At 39.3% G+C, this 17,983-nt stretch overlaps 1 protein-coding gene and 1 pseudogene across 3 annotated transcripts in view; both read right to left on the bottom strand.

The window, feature by feature from the left end:
* Positions 1-9,234, bottom strand: part of UBE2D1 (ubiquitin conjugating enzyme E2 D1) — a 37,318-nt gene extending 28,084 nt beyond the window's left edge. Inside the window, exon 1 of one of the 3 annotated variants that reach the window (XM_019809895.2) lies at positions 8,968-9,234. In XM_019809895.2, the coding sequence (XP_019665454.1) occupies positions 8,968-8,991 (24 nt within the window). In that variant the 5' untranslated portion in view covers positions 8,992-9,234. The other 2 variants (XM_019809893.2, XM_019809894.2) reach the window with 2 other exon arrangements.
* Positions 9,235-11,656: 2,422 nt separating this feature from the next.
* On the bottom strand, positions 11,657-12,724 carry LOC100479954 (annotated as a pseudogene).
* Between the last annotated feature and the right edge of the window lie 5,259 nt (positions 12,725-17,983).

Genomic DNA, 17,983 nt, shown 5'->3' with positions numbered 1-17,983 from the left:
CTGAACCCTTCATGTTCCACCCTACCCTCCCACCTCCTCACATTAATCAGTACCAAGTTGTTCAGATTGTCCAAATCCCTTCACTGGAAGGATTCCAGGATATAGAAAAACTGAGGTCCAAAGGGCAAAAAAGTCTGAGAGGAGCAAAAAGAGACATTTCCAGAAGCCAAAGTTTCAAACCAGGGAGACACTATTAAAGTATTTGAGAACAGACTAGGTGGTAGTAGGAGTCTGAAGAGGCTGCCTTTACCACTGAGCCTTAGAGATCTGACCAGAAAGGCCAAGTACTGGTAAGCATGGGTGGGTCAGACCAACTCAAAAAGGCCATGTGGTACAAACACCCTGTAATTTTTCTCATATAACCCTCTTTACAAATGTCCTCTGCCACCATCTTAGCTCAGACCCTCTTCGGATCTCACTTAAACAAGGGCTATGTCTTCACTGACTTGTCCTATTTCTCTACCAACCCACTGTACTCAAAATCATCTTCTCAAAGTACCATGTCGAACACTTTCAATATTTTTTATTAGCCTTAACATAAAATTTATCAATCCTTAAAATGGCTTACCAGGCCTTCCAGCATCTGACTCCTTTCTTGGCTTGTATCTACAACCATTTTCCTCCAATGCTCTCTGTACCAGTCATAACTCTAAAGTCCCCCAAATGCTATCTTGTCCCCAGTTTCCTTTTAGATAGAAGACTCTTCAGCACCCCCACACACACACACACACACTCATTTGCTTTATCTATTTCACTTTCACCTTTATGGCTCATCTTAAACATTTCCTTAAGGTCCTGCTATAGTCCCACAGTACTCTATACTCCTGTTTTCATGACATTCATCAGATTGGTACCATTTATAATTACAAATGGTAAACAATCTTATATTCTATGAAGGCAAGAATGCATACCTAAGAATATGATTAAGAATATTACCTCCTTACTCAAAAAACTTCAATGGCTTCTCCAAACTTCTGCCTTAAGGACATGTTTCTCAGCATGGGTCTTCAAGGCCCTCCACAGCATGAACTTTTATGTCTACTATTCCCCAAATGCTTCCCAAAAGCAGGATTATCTGTTCCTTCCTGACCAGGACAAGTATTTTCTGATGCCTTCATTTCTGTAGCTTCCTTTATGGGACCTGTCTGAAAATGCTACCCATTCTTTCACACCTATATCCAATTCCATCTCCTCCATAGAATTTTTCCTGATCTTCCCTAAATAAATTTGGCCTCTCCTACTTTTGACTCTCTTTCTGCTCAAGCATGTTATATTTTCCTTACAGTACTTTCCTAAGTCTACCTAATCTTTAATGGTACTTTTCTTACCCTTAATAGTTTTAAATTTCTTAGATAATGCTGGTTATACGTCACTTTTCCATATTTCTCGTTATTTCATTTTGTATATGCCTTACATACAAAAGGTCCTCCATTAATGCATTAACTAGAATCCAAAAAAACTACTACATGTAAGGTAGCTGTATAAGGCAGTTTTCTAAATATGCAGATAAAACAATCTTTAAAGTATAAAGATACCTGTGAAACAGATGGAAGCTAAATGGAATTAGAAAAGCTTGTTATGAATCTGGTACAAAAACAGAAATATATCTTATTTGTATCACAAATAACTGCTTTTTAATCAAAGAGTAAGACATCTTAAAAGATTCATTAATCTTATACATTAAGATGCCAACATTTATTTCAATTCTGACATCTCAAATTAACAGAATCTTAACTCGAGTTTCATACAGCAGCAGATCACTGTGCCATGCTCAATATTTGTTTTTGTGACCATTTTTACTGTTAGTTGAACAAAACAAACAGCAAATAACATTATTTAGGTGGGCCTAAAATTATAAATCAGCAAGGATGATAGAAATTATCTAGTTCAATCCATAACATTTCTAGATAAAGAACCTAAAGACTATGAGTTTCTTGGCCAAGGTCATGAAGCCAAAGCTAGAACAAAGGCTCAGACCATCTGACTTCCACTTCAGCACTCTCCCCACCGAAGACAATACTCACCTCAAGGCTGTAGTAACTACAGCCCATTATTCTGAAATCAACATTGGAGCCAACAATGCTCCAGTACTTTAATTCAGGCCATTTGCACAGTTTCAGCCGTGCTCAAGAGAAACAAAAGTGTGATGAGTAAGGGAAAAAAGGGGTTCTTTTTATCTTTTCCCAGGAGCTTCTATTTTATAAAAGGTTAGAAATAAACACTACTCCATAAGCTTTGAGGACGAGTGTTTGTTTTCAGACACTGAGAGGCAAGAAAAACATGATAGGAAATTACACACAACTTTTCAAAATATATAATAGAATTCTGACACATAATGGAACATACAACACAGAGCATTTTCAACGCTACATTATCAAAAGTTACTATTTACTTCAGAGTAATCAAGAAAGATGATGCTCCAGGAAAAAAGACGATATGATAAAAGCTAGCAGCCTATTTCTTAAAACCTACTTAAAAGACAAACATACCTTTCATATTTACCAAATATTTGTTATTAAATATTACTTCTTACACTTCTATTCCAAATAACTGGTATAGAGTAGGCACTTAATAAGTATCTGCGTAATAAATCAAATAATCTTTATATCACCCAGCACTATTCTTGAATGTTGTGGTTGTACATCAGTGACTACAAAATGCTACAACTTTTAGTAGAAAACGATGAGCACTGAAGTTCATATCAAACAGAACTGTTTCCGAGGCTACAACATTTGACATTCTATGTGTGTGTGTGTGTATATATATGTGTATGTGTGTATGTGTATATACGTTCACTTAGTCTCTATATATATATAAATACATACATGTAGATATATGTGTGTGTGTATACATATATACGTATGTGTATACGTATGGACGTCTGGCACGTATTTTTGATAATACTGATTTTATCTAAGGAACTTCTGCTATGATTTTCAAACTTTCCTAACAGCAATTCATAACAAGAAAAACATGATACATACATCACAACCTAGTACACATATACACAGGCACAGGGACACAAAGATACAATTAAAAGTTTCATGAAACAATTATCACCCTTACTACACCTAAAGCATTAATATTTTGTATTCCCTTTTTTTAAAACGCTGTTTGTGACCCACTAAACTGGTTTCATCACCCCTGCTCTGGAAACTTATAAAAGTACAAGAAGACACTGGGAATGTGTAAGCCTTAGTTTGGCATTCATTCTTCAGAAATAACCTAGACTTTATGGACACCAACCAGAAACTGGCAAATAGAAGGTTAGAAATTATTAAACATTTTCATTCACAAGCTATGTTGAACACCTGAATGGCATCATTATCATGTAAGTAAAAAATACAGACCATATTTTGGGCCATAAAACATGTCCCAAAAAGGAGTCAGATAACAAGGTCTTGGTTCACAATGGAAAATTAACTTAGAAATCAATAACAGAAAGCTATCTGTAAATCACAAATACTGCGAGAATAAATAAAATCTTCTAAATAACTCAAGAGTTGAAGAAGAATCAAAAGGGAAATTAGGAAATATTTTTGAGGGAAGCATAAACACAGGCCAGAGTTTTACCGGTGTAGAGAAGAACAGTGAGCCCAGGTCATCAGTTCTGTTTGGTTCCCTCTAAAGAAATCCAAATTCTGCTCACATAAGGAGGGTGGTCACCTGGACTGAGAATCACCAGATTATCTGTACTGCTAAGGAAAGTTTAAGGTGAAGGAAGCAACACCCCAACCTCATCCCTGTTGGAAAGGCTTTCATAAATCTGAAAGGAGACTAGGCATCTAATAAGCAACGTGGTATCACTGAAGGAGAAGAGCCACAAAAAAACCCAGAATAATATGAATACAGAGAAGTGGAGGAAACATCCAGAAGGAGGATGGGGAGCACTGAACAGTCAGCTTCAGGATGGCAGCTTCCTCCCCTACTAAGGACAACTCCTGGAACACAGCAGCTTCTAATACTGTCTAATGTGTGTAACTGAACTTTCTTTCACAGATTCATCCCAGAACCAATCAAATGCTGAAAAAACCTCAGCTTTTCAGAGGTCATCTTGACCAAGACAGGCTAGAAACAGAAGCCATTTTGCCTTCAGATATTCTGAGGTGGTCTAAGGATCCATCCAATCCCCTAAAAATTTGGATTATATACTAGAGCACCTTTTATTCCAGCATCATAGGGTTAAGAGGAGAGGGGACAAGTATCTCAATACCTGTTTTTAATTAAACATAATATCAGTTCATCCACTGTTAAAAAGGAGTGGGGAAGGGAAGCGAGCCAATGCATTATAGACAACCATTAATTCAGTTTAGTGGAGAGTATCAGGCTTATTATTTTGATTAGTGGCACTCATTAAATATGTTTTCTATGTGTATCTCAGGGAACTAAAGCAAGTAAGGATGGTACTCTGCTTTACTGGGGGCAATCCCACATCCTGCTAAGTTGGTTTTTATAATATGTGTTTGGCTTCCTAAAATAGGCATAAACAGCCTTATTTAGATCTATGCTATTTATTTCCACAGAGAAGGAGCCTCAGAACTTGTTAACAATAGGTTATCTTCTTTTTTTACAAGGAAAAATACATGATACCTGGGGTAAAAGAATATTGAGCTTAATTACAGAAATTTAAAAGCAGAAAAATTCACATGGTGGCTTTTTAGAAAAAGAACACTCTCTTCCTTTCATCTCAAGGCAAACCATTTTATCTACCATGAAGCATAAATACTTTGTTCTTCCTTTAAAGAAATTTTGTTGAACTTTTATCCTTTTTTACTGAAAGAATCTGGAACCTTAGATTTAATCCTGTAATCTGCAAGTCTTCCTAACATATCTGTGCAATCTGAACAGTCGACTGCTATTCAAAGCCACTAAAGGAACTAGATAGCTTATCAATTCAGAAATAGTTTTCTCAAATGAAAACTTCACAATGAAATGATACTTTTGACAGAACATTTGTAAATTACAATCAATTTTTCTAAATCCTTTTGGAGGAGAAAAATTTTAAGTGACGGAACAAAAATAAACAAAGTTGTATTATTCATTTACCATGTTTAATAATCCAATGTACATTACTTCAGAGCAGAGGTTTACAATGCACAATCAACACACTGAGTGATGCATGGTTAAATATGCCAAAGTCTTAATTATAATGCCACTTTACAGTCCAGTTTGCAAAGCACTTACATCCATAAACTCATTTAACTCTCTATGTCTATCAATTTAAATACAACAGATAGGAGTCCATTTGGGTAAGAAAAGCCATGTACTAAATGGTTAACAGCATGCACACTGAAGCCATCTGTCTGGTTTAAATCCTAGCACTGTCACTTTACTAGATACATGATTCTGGTACATTACTCAACATTTCTGTGCCTCAGTTTCATAATCTGTAAAATGGGGATAACAATCATTTCTATCTCTTGGGCCCACTAAGGACTAAATCAATTAATTTATGTCAAATATCCAGCATAGCATCTATCACAGAGTAACCGTTATATATTATATATGCTGGTTGTACTTAGTACAGTATCATTGTATGGATAGGGAAACAAGCTAGTAAGTCACAGAGCCAGAAATAAAAACCAGATCTTCTTCTCTATGATGCTCCACCCACAGAGGGCTGGGTTGTTTTTTTTTTAAGTATCCTAAAGGTTTTCTAGACTGATGTAAAATGCGGAATTGTACAAATCAAAAAATTCAGCAGCTCAAAACATTTATAAAATTGTACTATAATCTGTTTATATATATATTTTAAGTTAAATTGCTTATTAAAAAAGCAAATATTCCATTTTGAGGACAGAACTGTACACTGAGTAGTTATCTGTGTTGCTATATTTGTAAAACAAAGCTATTTTGTTTCACCTTTCAAAAGAACAAAAAAGCAATAAAGCCTATCATATCATGTTACTATGATGATCATTACTTCAATTTATCAAATTAAAAAAGTCTAGAAGGAAATATACTAAGATGATAACAATGACTATACACGATCTCCTTTTTTTTCTTGGTTTTCAAAACATTCAGTATTATGATATAACATTCATAATTTTAAAAGTAATTTCCAAAAAACGTTTAGCAAGGATTAAAAATAGCATTGATAAAAGAAATGCTCAGAAATAATTCTAGAAAATAACAGATGCCCAGCTGAAAAACTATCCTCTTTTTCAAACATATTTTAGATGTCTTTCCTCAGACTTTGTTCAAACTTTTCTCCTTTAGTGATTTAGGTGACTGTAATAACATCTTCCACTGTATCTAAAAATAGGGCATGGGTGTGTAAATTTATGAGCTGAAATGCAAAACTGGCACTGGGTGTCTAAATAAGAGTATGAAATCATTTAGCATACTCTAGTATAAAAATATATATTAAGCATTGATATCTACATGCTTTGCATATACATACAATTTTAATTCAACTGTCTTTAATCTTTTCATATGAAGTGAAAAAATGTGAAGTCATGAACTTTTTTTAACATTCTCAAATATGCCAAGTCACTTCTCCAGAGATTAACTTGGACAAAGTGCTCCTTCACTTCAGGCCTCAGGTTCCTTCTTTGAATAATAATAGACTAGAACATCAAGTGGTTCTCAACCTTCTTTTCCACCCCAGCCCATCTGCGGGATTCCACATCTTTCCATTTACAGCAGTGGGGACAGTGTGAAAATGTCCCACAAATATTTCTGTTACACTACCCTAGACGCTGGCTCCAGCCCCTGCCCTTCACTCAAATCCAAACTGCAGTTCTCTGAGGTTCTGCACAGCCCTAAGAAGACACTTTAGGTACAGGAGAAGTACAACCCAATGAGCCGGAAGGTATGTGACAGTGTTATTTCAGTACACTTCAAAAGAAAGGCCAAAAGTTAATATGTATCTTCTTTTGTTGGAACATAAAAGATTCAAGTAAGAATTTATATACCAATGATATCAAAGAAGGCTTTGTAACTGTTCATAAGGCAAACAGCACACCTTACTTGGAACTGGCGTAAACAGTAGGAAGGAGGCGTAAAGAGTAGGAAAAGTGGAGAATCAAACAAAATTAACACCCCTTAAAGTTCGAGGGAATGATATGAACATGTGGTTAGTGGAAAGGAGATTTGTGCAAGTCAACTTTTCTGATAACAGGAAAAGAAAGCCAAAGATTGGCACACAGAGATGGGATGTTTTGTGATCCCCAATTTATTCTCCAAAATATCAATTTGTTACAGGCCTAACATCAATTCTATGTGATTTTTTTTTAACCAAACAACATTGTTATAAACTAACAATAACTAATAGCTAACAAAAATATGATTTGGGTGTATTCCATATTATAGATATTCAGCATGGTGACTGACAATTGCCCAGTAAGGTATTTACAAATAGTGTCCATTTTCGTTGAAAGTCTACTTACTGTGGACAAATTCCACATTATTTAAAATCTACTGTATATGCAAAGTCTTGCAAAGATTTCTCATAAGCAGGAAAGAAGGAAATGGAATTTTAAAACTTCCTTGGAACAGATGTGCTGCTTAATTCAAATGTAAGCCAATATTACATATTATTAATAAGCACCAAGTCATGACAAAGGTGCCTATTAGGGCTTTGAAATTAGGGTAATTTTGAATGTGTAACTGCATTATCTTCAAATCAGAAAACATGAATCAATAAATGCAGATTGTTAGCTTTATGTTTTATAGAGAGAAGACCCTCAAATGGCACACCCACACAAAAAAACAGTATTCTACAGATTCAGCATTTGAACAGCAACAACAAAAAAGGCTGGACCTGAAAGTTGCTGTCCTCTGTACCAGAAGATGTCACCAGTTGTGACTAAGAACACAATGTATATGTCTCCATCACTTCATGCCTTAAAAAGTTAATAAAATTTTTCTGTAGCATTTACTTCTTCTAAAATTATTTACAAGACACTTTGTTGTTGGCTTAACTTGCTGAAACGCTCCCCATTTAAAAATAAATTCTCAATGCTCTCCACATAACTGTAAACCTTTTTAAAACCTGTGTCAGTGAACAGACCCATAACCCAACAAGAAATAAAAGTGAACAACAAAAAAATGCCCCAACCCCAATTTTGTAAGATGTTCACATCTGAAACAGTAGCAATAAATACAGTATTATGCAAGAGAAGGCAATTCCTTACAGAGTTGGGATGGATAAATATTTGTTAAATGAATGTATACATTTCTTCTTCATTCTATACTCATGTGTCAAAGCATCAAACAACTTATATTGTGGCAGTTTCTGTTGTGTCTCGAACTTTACATGTAAGTTTATCATGAGGGGGGAAAAAACCTGTTTGGCTTGACTCACGATGAATCACAGCCAGGAGGTCATCTTGCTGTGTATCAGCAACTATGTTTTCACTACAGCTATGTGACCTGAAGTGGCAGCAGAAGAGGCACCAAAATAGAAGAGGCAAGAGGCTTCTCCTGGCTTCTGGGCCCCAAATGGGCTTTTCCAGCCTGTTCAGGGATCTGAGCAGGAGCCAACCGCAGAGGAGATAAAGAACAAACCCACAGCACCGAGGAGAAAGGCTGCAGGCCCACCACACCTTCCTTGCCCTCTCAGGGAGTCCGGGGAAGCAAGAACATAAAAGAACGGGCGTGGAGAAAACACAGCATGACAGGAGCCAAAACTAGACCAGCGTCGGGCAAAATCCAGTCGTGACGGTAAAGCACAGATTTGGGGAAGGTCTGGAGCCCGAGAAGGATCTCCACCCAGGGACTCCGGCGCAGCACCAGAGCGAGCGCGCAGCGGGGCCCCCGCCTCCTAGCCACCCGGGACCTGCCCCTGCTCCCACCTCACCTGTCCAATGCCCGCTGGCCCCGCCGGCATCTCCGTCCCCCTGATCCCCGCGCACCCTCCCATCCCGTGCCCTCCCGGCGCGTCTTTCGGGACCATCGCCAGGGTCAGTGTGGGCAGGGAGCCGAAGCGCGCCCCGTCGCCCCAGGCCTGGCCCGGGCACTCACTTTCTGAATCCTCTTCAGCGCCATGGGTCAGGGAGGGCAGCGGGGACACCGGCCGGCTGGGGGCAGCTACGGGGCGCGGGGGCGTAGGGTCGTCGCGGGCTCGACTCGCTGGCTGCTCTGCTGGCTCAGCCCGGGGGTCCCCGGCTCGCTGCTCGCTGCTTGCTGGCTCGCTCCAGGCGCGGGTGCCTGTTCCGTGTGCGCCGGAGCGCGAGTGTGCGCGAGTGTGCGGGCGGCGACGCCGGCGAGACTCTTTTGTTTCCGCTTTTGCTTCTGGGAAGGAGCGTGCACCCTCCCCGCCCGCGCCCCGCCCCGCCCCGCCTGGCACACTGGGAAGTGTAGTTCCAGCCCTGTCCTGCGCCGTCTGCCCCGGGCGACGTCGGGTTACTCACGGCTGACTTCAACCCAAGCCTGGACTTGGGACTGCGCAGTCATGAGTTGGTCTCTGCAGTTTGATTTTGATCAAGTTATGAGCCTGAAGTTCCCAATCTCTAAAGTAGAAGTAACAAATTAGCTTGTAAAGCACTCTCAGGAATTTCCAACAGAATTTCCAATACAGAGATCCTGTTATTTTTACTTTTGTAGAGTGATCTCTCTTCTCAAATATATAAATTGCCTAGATTACTCACACATGCACAGACATACCCATTATGACTCGTTACTTACCTCTTTAGTTCCTGTTTCAAAAGGCACATCTAGCCACTGCTAATCCCGCATGTCTGCTTCTCCTTGGAACTCCAAATTGTGAGATTTATCATCACTATTGTCTCCTCTTCCTTTCACAGGACCTACTCAATACAATCTACTCACACTCCTCGCTCCTTCAATTCTTATGAACTGTGTGCTCGTTAAAACTTGGCTTCTACTTTCAGCACAAGCAAAATCTGTCTTCACCAATGTCAGGCTTGAGCTTCTAAATTACCAAATCCAATTCACTCCTCATCCTTCCTGATGTTTTTCAATCATTTGATGACTGGCCACCTTTTGCATTTCAAAGCACTCAAGGACACTATCTTCCATAGCACCTTGGTAACTGGGTCTTAAACTTCTCTGACTTTCCTTTATCTGTCTCTAGCTCCTCTTCTCAGGAGTTGGTGTGCCCCAGAATTCCAAGCCTTGATCTCATCATGAATATCTTCGTAGAAGATAAACCTCCTGGCCTCCCATAAACTGGGAGGCTGCCCAGGGTGGTTGGAGGAGCATGGGCTTTGTAGACTGATCCCTTTGACCCCTACCTACTGTTTGACTATGGCTAAGCCACTTTAAACTCTCTAAGCCTCAATTCCTTCATCTGTCAATAGAGATAATAATCCGTGGATGTGGAGCGCCTGGATGTGGAGCGCTTAACTGACTGAGCCACCCAGGTGCCCCTAAAAAGACAGTTTCTTCAACAAATGGTGCTGAGAAAACTGGACAGCAATATGCAAAAGAATGAAACTGGACCACTTCCCTACACCATACACAAAAATAAATTCAAAATGGATTAAATTCAAAATGAATTAAATCTAAATGTGAGACAAGAAACCATCAAAACCCCAGAGAACACAAGCAGCAACTTCTTTGACATAGGCTGTAGCACCTTCTTACTAGATATGTCTCCACAGAGGGAAACAAAAGCAAAAATAAACCATTGAGACTATATCAAAGCATAAAGCTTCTGCACAGTGAAGGAAACAGTCGACAAAACTAAAGGTCAACCTACTGAATGGGAGAAGATGTTTGCAAATGACATATCCAATAAAGGGTTAGTATCCAAGATATAAAAAGAACTTATAAAACTCAACGCCCCAAAAATAAATAATCCAATTAAGAAATGAGCAGAAGACATGAACAGACATTTTTCCAAAGAAGACATCCAGATGGCTGACAGACACATGAAAAGATGCTCATCACTAGGTGGTATATGTAAATGATGAATCACTAAATTCTATTCCTGAAATTAATATTACATTATATGTTAAATAAGTAGAATTTAAATAAAAATTTGGAAAAAAAAGAGGAAAAAAGGAAAAAATGCTCATCATCACATTATCAGAGAAATGCAAATCAGAACTACAACAAGATATCACCTCACACCTCACAGCCACAGAATGGCTAAAATCAACAGCACAAGAAACAACAGGTGTTGGGTGAGGATGTGGAGGAAAAGGAACCTTCTTACACTATTTTTTTTTAATAATGGCTTTAATCATCATTTTGAGTATACGGTAGGGGAAAGTGTAATTAAATATACATCATACCAGTGATGCTGGCAATGTTGAGTTAACCCTAATATTGATAGCTATAAAAACTAGTTTGTAACTGACAAGACAATGAGAGAAAAAAAGTAATTCCTTTGAAACAAATTTTTTTTCAAAATGTTCACAGTGGTTTGTATCAAGAGTATGTATTTTATGACAATAACGTGTACAGATTGAGCACCCTAGGGCTCTCTTCATATCCTAAAGAAAAAGAGCATTTACATTATTCATGGGTAGAACTGAATTTTAAAAAGATCAAGTGTGTATTTACCCCTTAGGATAAACTGTTCTGGGGTGTACAGCTTGAACACCGTCATTAAAGTTGTTTGCAAAAGGACTGAAGAATTTAAAAAACAAAACATTTTTTCTTGGTAGTGGAGAGTCTTTCATTTGCTGTTATAACCAGCAAATGCTCTTCATTAACTCAAAAAATGGAAGGGAAGCCTCACAAACACACTATTTGAGCAAGCTCACCAATACACATTACGGTTTTAAAAATGAAGGTTATATACTCTATGTTACAAGTCCCAACTAGGCAGTGTCAAAATGACATTTATTTCTTTGCTTTCTTTGCAATCATACTTCTTGGAGGTGTTACAGGTCTCATGGCATTCAGCTTCTTTTTCTCTGCTGGCTTTCAAATCCGAAAAGAACGTATTAGCGGTTCATCCATACTCATCATGGCACCTGCATTGTCAAACTCTCCACAATAGCTGGGTGCGGAAAACAGAGTGACCAACTGCCTCTTCGCAAAAAGATTCATATCCATCTTCAACCACCTCATGGGCTCTACATATAAGATCCAAATCCTGCTTATGGAGAAATTTTGCAACCACTTCTACGCTAAGTGTGAAGGACACGCCTCTGTCATTTTCACCCCAGCCTAAGACATCTTTATCAAGGTCAGACCACAAGAGATCACAAAGAAGACCTTGATCTGGTATGTTAATTGGTCTCATAATTCCCTGAATCTGCTCCATAGATTGAAGATCTGGTGATAAACCTCCATGACAGCAGAATATCTTCTCATCCAAGATGGCTGCCATCAGTAAATAGTTAAAGCAGCCTGTGAAAGTTTTCCATAGTTTAATGTTATATCTTATTTTTCATTCATCATAATCCATAAGTTCTACTGATGCTGGCACATTCATGGTTTCCTCGGAGAAGAAAAAAATTCTCGGGATATTTTATTTTGTAAGCCCGTGAGAGACAGTCTCCAATGACTGCTTCCCCCTGTCCACATAGTCTCCAAGAAACAGGTAGTTGCTTTCTGGCGAGAAACCACCACACTTGAAAAGTGGAAGCAAATCATAGTGTTGCCCATGGATATCACCACATATTTTGAGTAGTGCTTCAAGTTCTAGAAGGCTAGGCTGACTGAGAAAGATCTCTCGGGACTTTAAGCACAGTCCTCAGATTTCATTCTCCTGTAGCTGGACGTTCTTACCAGGCTTGGACCCTCTCACCTCCAGCAATGCTTGGATGATGTTGTCCATGTTGAGTTTATCTGTATCTGCCATTGCCTTCCCACCACAGACCCTCCCTCAGCAGCACCGCTACCTGCTTCAGCCAGGACTCACACCTCCTTTCCCACAATAGGAGCACAGAGGCCATGGTGGCAGCAGTGGCAGAAGCCACAGTGGGGGGGCTCTTCCAACCACCCCACTCCCTGCTTCCTCCTTCTCTCCCTACTGGAACCATGAGAAGCACCCTCTTGCACTATTGGTGGGCATGCAAACTGGTGCAGCTACTGTAGAAAACAGTATGGAGGTCCCTCAAAAAGTTAAAAACAGAACTACCTTATGGTCCAGCAATACATTACTGGGTATTTACCCAAAGAATATAAGAACACGAAATCAAAGGGATACATGTGCCCCTATATCTATAGCAGCATTATTTACAATAGTTAAGACATGGAAGCAGCCCAAGTGTCCATTGACTGGTGAATGGATAAGGAAGAGGTGGTATATAAATACAGTGGAATATTATTCAGCCATAAAAGAATGAATCTTGCCATTTGCAATGACATGGAGGAAGCTAGAGTGTATATGCTAAAGGAAATAAGTCAGGTCAGAGAAAAACAAATACCATATGATTCACTCGTGTGGAATTTAAGAAATAAAACAAGCAAAGGGGGGAAATGAGAGAGAAAGAAAAAGAGAAATCAAGAAACAGACTCTTAATTATAGAGAACAAACTGATGGTTACCAGAGGAGAGGTGGTTAGGGGGAAAGGTTAAATAGGGGATGAGAATTAAGGGATGTCGGGGCGCCTGGGTGGCTCAGTCGTTAAGCGTCTGCCTTCAGCCCAGGGCCTGCTCCCAGGGTCCTGGGATCGAGCCCTGCATCGGGCTCCCTGCTCCGCTGGGAGCCTGGTTCTTCCTCTCCCTCTCATGTTCCCTCTCTCCCTGGCTGTCTCTCTCTCTGTCAAATAAATAAATAAAATCTTTAAAAAACAAACAAACAAAAAAAAGGAATGCACTTGTCCGATGAACACAGATTGATGTACTGAATCACTATGTGATATACCTGAAACTAAGATAACACTGTATGTTAACTAACTGGAATTAAAATAAGTTAAAATAGAAAAAAAATACTTCTTTGTTTTTATCTATATGATGATCTCTTTCCAGCCCACACTGTCACTTCAGTTTCAACCTTATATTTCCAAAAGCCTATTGGATATGTCTGCCTTTTTTCCCTGTGGCCAGGTATCAGACTCTATTACTACAAGGTCAGGGTGGAGGGAAGCTTTTCCAGAAGCCCCAAACAATACCTACCATAGCATTCTAAAGGCTTACAAAGAGTAAGGAACAAAAATCCATTCATTTAACTTAAAAGAAAATGTCCAAGGAAATAGGATAGTGGAAGAATGATAGAAATAATTTATGGGATCTGAAAGTTAATTTGGAAGTCCTCCATCCACCCCCTCCCCCAAGCAAAAACCCGAGGACAGTACTGGAGCCTGACTACTCTCACTTTCCCTTTCCTGAAGTCTCCCTTCTCTCTGCACATTGACCCATTCTCATTTTTCCAGCTCCTCCTTTGCTTCTCTTATACATGGCTTGAGCTTGCACTTTTTGACAGTCACTTGTTGACACTCTTCCACCAACTGCTCCTGCTGCTAAATGGCCAACTATCTTTTGGTACTCCCTATTTCATCTCCCTAAAAGGAAGAATCTCACTGATGCAAATCATCTTTTTACTCTAGGCTACAAATTGTCAGCTAGTGAACAAAGCATGAGTTGACTACCCACGGTCCAATCAGCTGTGGAAAGTTTGAAGTATTTTTGGGCAAACAGCGTTCTGAAACACACCAGCAAGGTCTCATCCTGCAGAGAGATGTATTTGGGCTATTTTGATGCACCATTTTTGTGCTCTAGAAAGTAGGACCCGCCCCCCACATTACTCTTCTTTTTTTATAGGGCAAGTATGAGAGTGTCCTTGTAAATAGGGAGAAACAGTCTGGAATTGGGCAGTAGCCGCTTTGGGAAGTTGCTTTCCCAAGCTGATAGCATTTGCGTATCTATCATCACAGAAAATACCCTTGTCACCCCTTCTGTTCATTCCCCAATAGGGAACTACTGTTCTGATTTCTATCACCATAGAATAGTTTTGTCTGTTGTTCAACGTCATGTGCATAGAAAAATACAATAATACTCTTTTGTGCTTGACTTTTTAAAGCTTACATAATGTTTTTGAGATTCTCTCATTTGTTATATGTATCAGTAATTCATTCTTTTTAATTGCTGAGTAGTATTCACGATATAAATATACTAAATTATTTTTTCTCCTGTCTCAGGTTGATGAACATTTGGGTTGTTTCCAGTTTGGGTTTATCACAAATAAAGCTGCTATGAACATTCTTGTACATCTTGTTTTATAGAGAAATGTTTACATTTCTCTAGGGCAAAACCTTAGAATTGGAATTACTGGGTTATAGAATAGTATATGTGTAATATAAGAACCACCAAAAAGTTTTCCCAAGTGGTTGTATAATTTTCAATTTTCACTTTTGTTCTCTCTTTGACCTCTCCATGGGTCATTCAGAATTATAATGTTTAATTTTTAAATATTTAGGGCTTTTCTATACATCATATTGTTACTAATTGCTAGGTTGCTATGGTCAGAGAACATACTCTTGTAAGTTTAGTCTTTTGAAATTGATTGAGTCTTATTTCATACCCCAGGCATGCCGTCTATCTTGGAAAACATTCCATATGCACTTGAAAAAAAAGGTGACTTTTTGAAGTGTTGGGTATATTTCATGAACTATCAGTCAGGTCAAATCTTCTTTTTAGCTAGTAATTTTCATCCAGTTGTTCTACCAATTACTGAGAAAAATGATAAAAATCTCCAACTGACTATAGATTTGTCTATTTCTCCCCTCAGTTCTCCCAAATTTTGTTTCATGTATTTTGAAGCTCCAGTCAGATGCACGCACATCTATCATTATTATATCTACTTAATAACTGACCATTTTATCTTTCTAATTAAGTTTTCATTTGGGGCTATACACTTTGTCTAGAAATCTAATTGTATGATATTAATACAGTCACACAATCTTTTATTTGTTGTTTTTTTATTAGGTTCAATTAGCCAACATATAGTACACCATCAGTTTTTGATGTAGTGTTCAATGATTCATTAGTTGTGTGTAACGCCCAGTGCTCATCATATCATGGGCCTTCTTTAATGCCCATCACCCAGTTACCCCAGCCCCCCAGCCCCCTCCATTTTGCAACCCTCAGTTTGTTTCTCAGAGTCCAGAGTCTCTCATGGTTTGTCTCCCTCTCTGATTTTGTCCCGTTCAGTTTTCCCTCCCTTCCCCAATGATCCTTTGCACTACGCCTTATATTCCACATATGAGTGAGACCAACTTTAAAGAAAGTCCAAATTTCTTTACCTTAACCCAGGCTGGGAATCTGAATCTTTGAAAATCTCCTGAAGTGAAATGATTCCTTCCTTCTCTCCCTTCCCACTCTCTGACAGTGTGTGTGTGTGTGTGTGTGTGTGTGTGTGTGTGTGTGTGTGTGTGTTGGAGCTTGTTGGCGGGTGGGGGAGGGAGTGGTGGTGAGATTCTTAGGTAGCATCCCAGCACAGGTTATTATTCTGAAATGCTGGTGTTTAGGAATCACAGAAAGGGTGGAAAGAGGATGTCACCAGCAAGAGATTTAGGTCCTGCTAAGAATACAGGTGTCACCTTAGGACAACATTCTCAAACTATCATTTGCAATACTGAATGCACATTGGAATTTACTAGGGAAATTAAAAAATGTCCAGGCCTCAACCAGAGGTAACCAAATCAGATTATCTGGTAGGCTCAGGCAAGCGCTTTTCAATAAAAATTCTTTCCCAAATTTTAATGTGTTCTCAAATTTTCATATGTTTCAGAGTTTCTGATTCAATAGGTCTGGAGTGGGGCTCAAAGTTGTGTTTCTTTTTTTTTTTTTTTAAAGATTTTATTTATTTATTTGACAGAGATAGAGACAGCCAGTGAGAGAGGGAACACAAGCAGGGGGAGTGGGAGAGGAAGAAGCAGGCTCATAGAGGAAGAGCCCGATGTGGGATCCCACAACGCCGGGATCACGCCCTGAGCCAAAGGCAGACGCTTAACCGCTGTGCCACCCAGGCGCCCCTCAAAGTTGTGTTTCTAACAAGTTCCCAGGTGGTGCTGATGCTGCTGGTCTGGGGCCACACCTTGAACTCTGCTATTCTGAATCTTTCCTATTCAAAATGTGGTCCATGAACAAGAAATACCAGCATCACTTGATAACTTGTTACAAATGGAGAATATCCCACCTAGGCATGCTGCATCCAAATTTGTAATTTAATAAGATCCTTAGGTAATTCAGATGACAGTAGAGTGTGAGAAGCACTATGCCAAAAGCCACTGATATACAAGAAACCTATCAAAATGCAGATTCCTTTAAAGATTCTGATTTACTAATTCTCAAATGGAGCTCTGGAGTCTATATATATATTTTAAGATTTTATTTATTTATTTATTTGAGAAAGAGAAGCAGACAGAGTGCGAACGTGCGCATAGAGTGTGAGAGAGAGGCAGACTCTCCGTTGAACAGGGAGTTTAATGCAGGAGCTAATTCCAGGACCCTGAGATCATGACCCAAGCCGAAGATAGCCGCATAACTGACTGAGCCACCCAGGCGACCTGGAGACTATATTTTTTAATTTTTTTTTATGTTATGTTGGTCACCATACAGTCCTTCACTAGTTTTTGATGTAGTGTTCCATGATTCATTACTCGCGTATAACACCCAGTGCTCATTGCAATACATGCCCTCCTTAATCCCCACATTGGATTAACCCATCCCATACCCTCATCCCCTCTGAAACCCTCAGTTTCTTTCCCCAAGTCCATAGTCTCTTATGGTTCCTCTCCCCCCCTGGCTCCCCCCTTCATTTTTCCCTTCCTTCTAATGTCCTCCATGCTATTCCTTCTGTTCACCATATAAGTGAAAGCATAGGATAATTGTCTCTCTCTGCTTGACTTATTTCACTCAGCATAAGCCACTCCAGTTCCATCCATGTTGATGCAAATGGTGGGTATTCATCCTTTCTGATGGCTGAGCAATATTCCGTTGTACATAGGAACCACATCTTCTTTATCCATTCATCTGTTGAAGGGCATCTCGGCTCCTTCCACAGTTTGGCTATTGTGGACAATGCTGCTATGAACATTGGGGTGCATGTGCCCCATCTTTTCACTACATCTGTATCTTTGGGGTAAATACCCAGTAGTGCAATTGCTGGGTCATA

The sequence above is a fragment of the Ailuropoda melanoleuca genome, chromosome 6 (genome assembly GCF_002007445.2).
Source record: "Ailuropoda melanoleuca isolate Jingjing chromosome 6, ASM200744v2, whole genome shotgun sequence".
In the NCBI taxonomy this organism is placed as follows: Eukaryota; Metazoa; Chordata; class Mammalia; order Carnivora; family Ursidae; genus Ailuropoda; species Ailuropoda melanoleuca.
The sequence above is the reverse complement of the archived record's forward strand: the minus strand, read 5'-3'. Positions and strand labels throughout refer to the sequence as shown.